Source organism: Gekko japonicus, unplaced genomic scaffold (genome assembly GCF_001447785.1).
Source record: "Gekko japonicus isolate JY-2015 unplaced genomic scaffold, Gekko_japonicus_V1.1 scaffold233, whole genome shotgun sequence".
NCBI lineage: Eukaryota > Metazoa > Chordata > Lepidosauria > Squamata > Gekkonidae > Gekko > Gekko japonicus.
In genome coordinates, this window is record NW_015165242.1 from 224,387 (window position 1) to 226,370 (window position 1,984).

The 1,984-nt window shown below is 62.1% G+C and overlaps 1 protein-coding gene across 1 annotated transcript in view; it reads right to left on the reverse strand.

Annotated features, from left to right (window-relative positions):
- Positions 1-1,683, reverse strand: part of LOC107109422 (transcriptional regulatory protein AlgP-like) — a 33,192-nt gene extending 31,509 nt beyond the window's left edge. The window contains exon 1 of the mRNA XM_015410034.1: positions 1,324-1,683. Coding sequence (XP_015265520.1) covers positions 1,324-1,683 — 360 coding nt within the window. The remainder of the gene's footprint in view (positions 1-1,323) is intronic.
- Positions 1,684-1,984: the final 301 nt, after the last annotated feature.

The window sequence follows — 1,984 nt, forward strand, 5'->3', positions numbered from 1 at the left end:
GGCAGCGGGGGGAGAAGGAGCGAAGGCAGGCAGGAGAGCGTGCCCCCCCTGTGGGTCGCCCGTCGTCTGGCTGCGTCCGAGCGCATTCCCGACTCCCGCCCCTCCCCGGCCGACAGCCTGACGAGTCGGAGGCGCCGCAGGAGCAGGGAGGAAGGGCGGCAGGCAGGCAGGCAGGCAGGCAGGCAGGCAGCCAGGAGCGCGCCGGCCCTGGCCGGCCGCTCGTCCAGTCCTGTGGCTCTGAGCTCGCTCTGCACTCCCCCCCAGCCTGAAGAGTCGGAGGCGTGAAGTCCCTATTCATACCTGGGCGATCCATTGTTCTGAACTTGTGAATGAACATGGCTGGCATGCCCATTGCCCTCACCATGGGGAGCCCTTAAAGGATTTGGGAGTGAGGGCTTGTGGGCTACATGCCCAACTCAGGAGCTGTTGGAGCACCCTCAGTTTCAGGTGGCAGGGGGAAACCATACAGTGCCTTACACCCAGTGCCTTACACTGGGACTGGAATTCCACATACTGCTGTACCACAGTATTCCCGGCAGGCAAGCTGCGATGTGGGCAGTCCATTGGCCAGCAGGCAGGTCGGCTGATGCCAAAATCTGTTGATCCATGCTGTGCCTAGGCTCTGTTAGCTGTAATCCAGAAAGTTGAGGCTGCTTCTACAGCTGTGTCTGTGGTTTCTTGCATGTCTTCTGGGCTAGCCTTGCAGTCCCCCCCCCTCTTTAGAGCTGCTGGGCTGCAATAGACAGCCAGTGTGGTGTAGTGGTTAGATGGTCAGAGTAGGATCTGGGAGACCCAGTTTCAAATCCACATTTTGCCATAGAAACTTGCTGGGTGACCGTGGGCTACTCACACACTGTCAGCCTAAGCTACTTCATAGGATTCAAGTCCAGTAGCACCTTAGAGACCAACAAGATTTTGTAGTTATAACCTGGGGTTGTCAAACATAAAGCCTGGGGGCCGGAACCGGCACATCCAGGGCTCCAGTGTGGCCCACAAGCAGCTAGTGCAAGGGAGTGAACAGGAGACTGCTTGGGAGGAATGGGCGGAACGACTCTGATTGTGGCTTCAATATGGTGGAACAACCTCATCTGCAGCAGTCAAGCAACATGGGAATGTCTGCCTAGTACTGCACCACTGGCTCTCCAGTCCGCCCATATGGGTCTTCGTCTGCAATCCCCAGCCCAGCCCATAGGGCCTTTCAGTGAGGATACAACAACTGGGATCTTACCATCTGCTGTCCTTTATACAGTTTATGTCTTGTCCCGATCGGGGACTGACGACCGTGGGAAAGGGAGCAACGGTCCGGGACGCCGGAAAACTCACCCATGCTGCGACGAGGGCAACGACCCCGGCGGTGGCTCGGGGTGGCCCGGTGGCAGGAGCGACGGCCGGGAGGAGCGTGTGCGAGACGGCGGCAGGAGCGACGGCCGGGAGGAGCGTGTGCGAGACGGCGACAGGAGCGACGGCCGGGAGGAGCGTGTGCGAAGCGGCGGCAGGAGCGATGGCCGGGAGGAGCGTGTGCGAAGCGGCGGACACCCGGGTCGCGGCGGAGGCCAGCCTGCGGAACAGCGAGGCGGTGGCCGACAGGGTCCGGCAGCGGGCAGGGCGGGCAGAGAGCTGCACGGTGGCAGAGCGAGTCCGCTTGCTGGCAGCTGGAGAGGGCCCCGCCGCGCTCCGAAGCATGAGGGCGGGACCGGCGGAAGTGGCCCGGCGTCTTTAGCAGAGCAGGAGACGACCGAGGAGGACGTGACTGGGGCTGGCTAAGGACTAGAGGAACAGATAGAGACAGAAGTCCTGGGCTCACCGGGTGACCGGAGCTGAGGCCAGAACACCCCCAGAACGGGCAAGAGTGGCGAGTCGGCCACTCTGCGTACCCCGTGGTCTGAGGTCCACTCTCCTGCTCCCCAGACGACCTTCCCTCGGCTCCTACCCCGTGTGGAACCTCCCAGAGGGTTGCGTGTGGACCACAGGAGGACGCACCCGG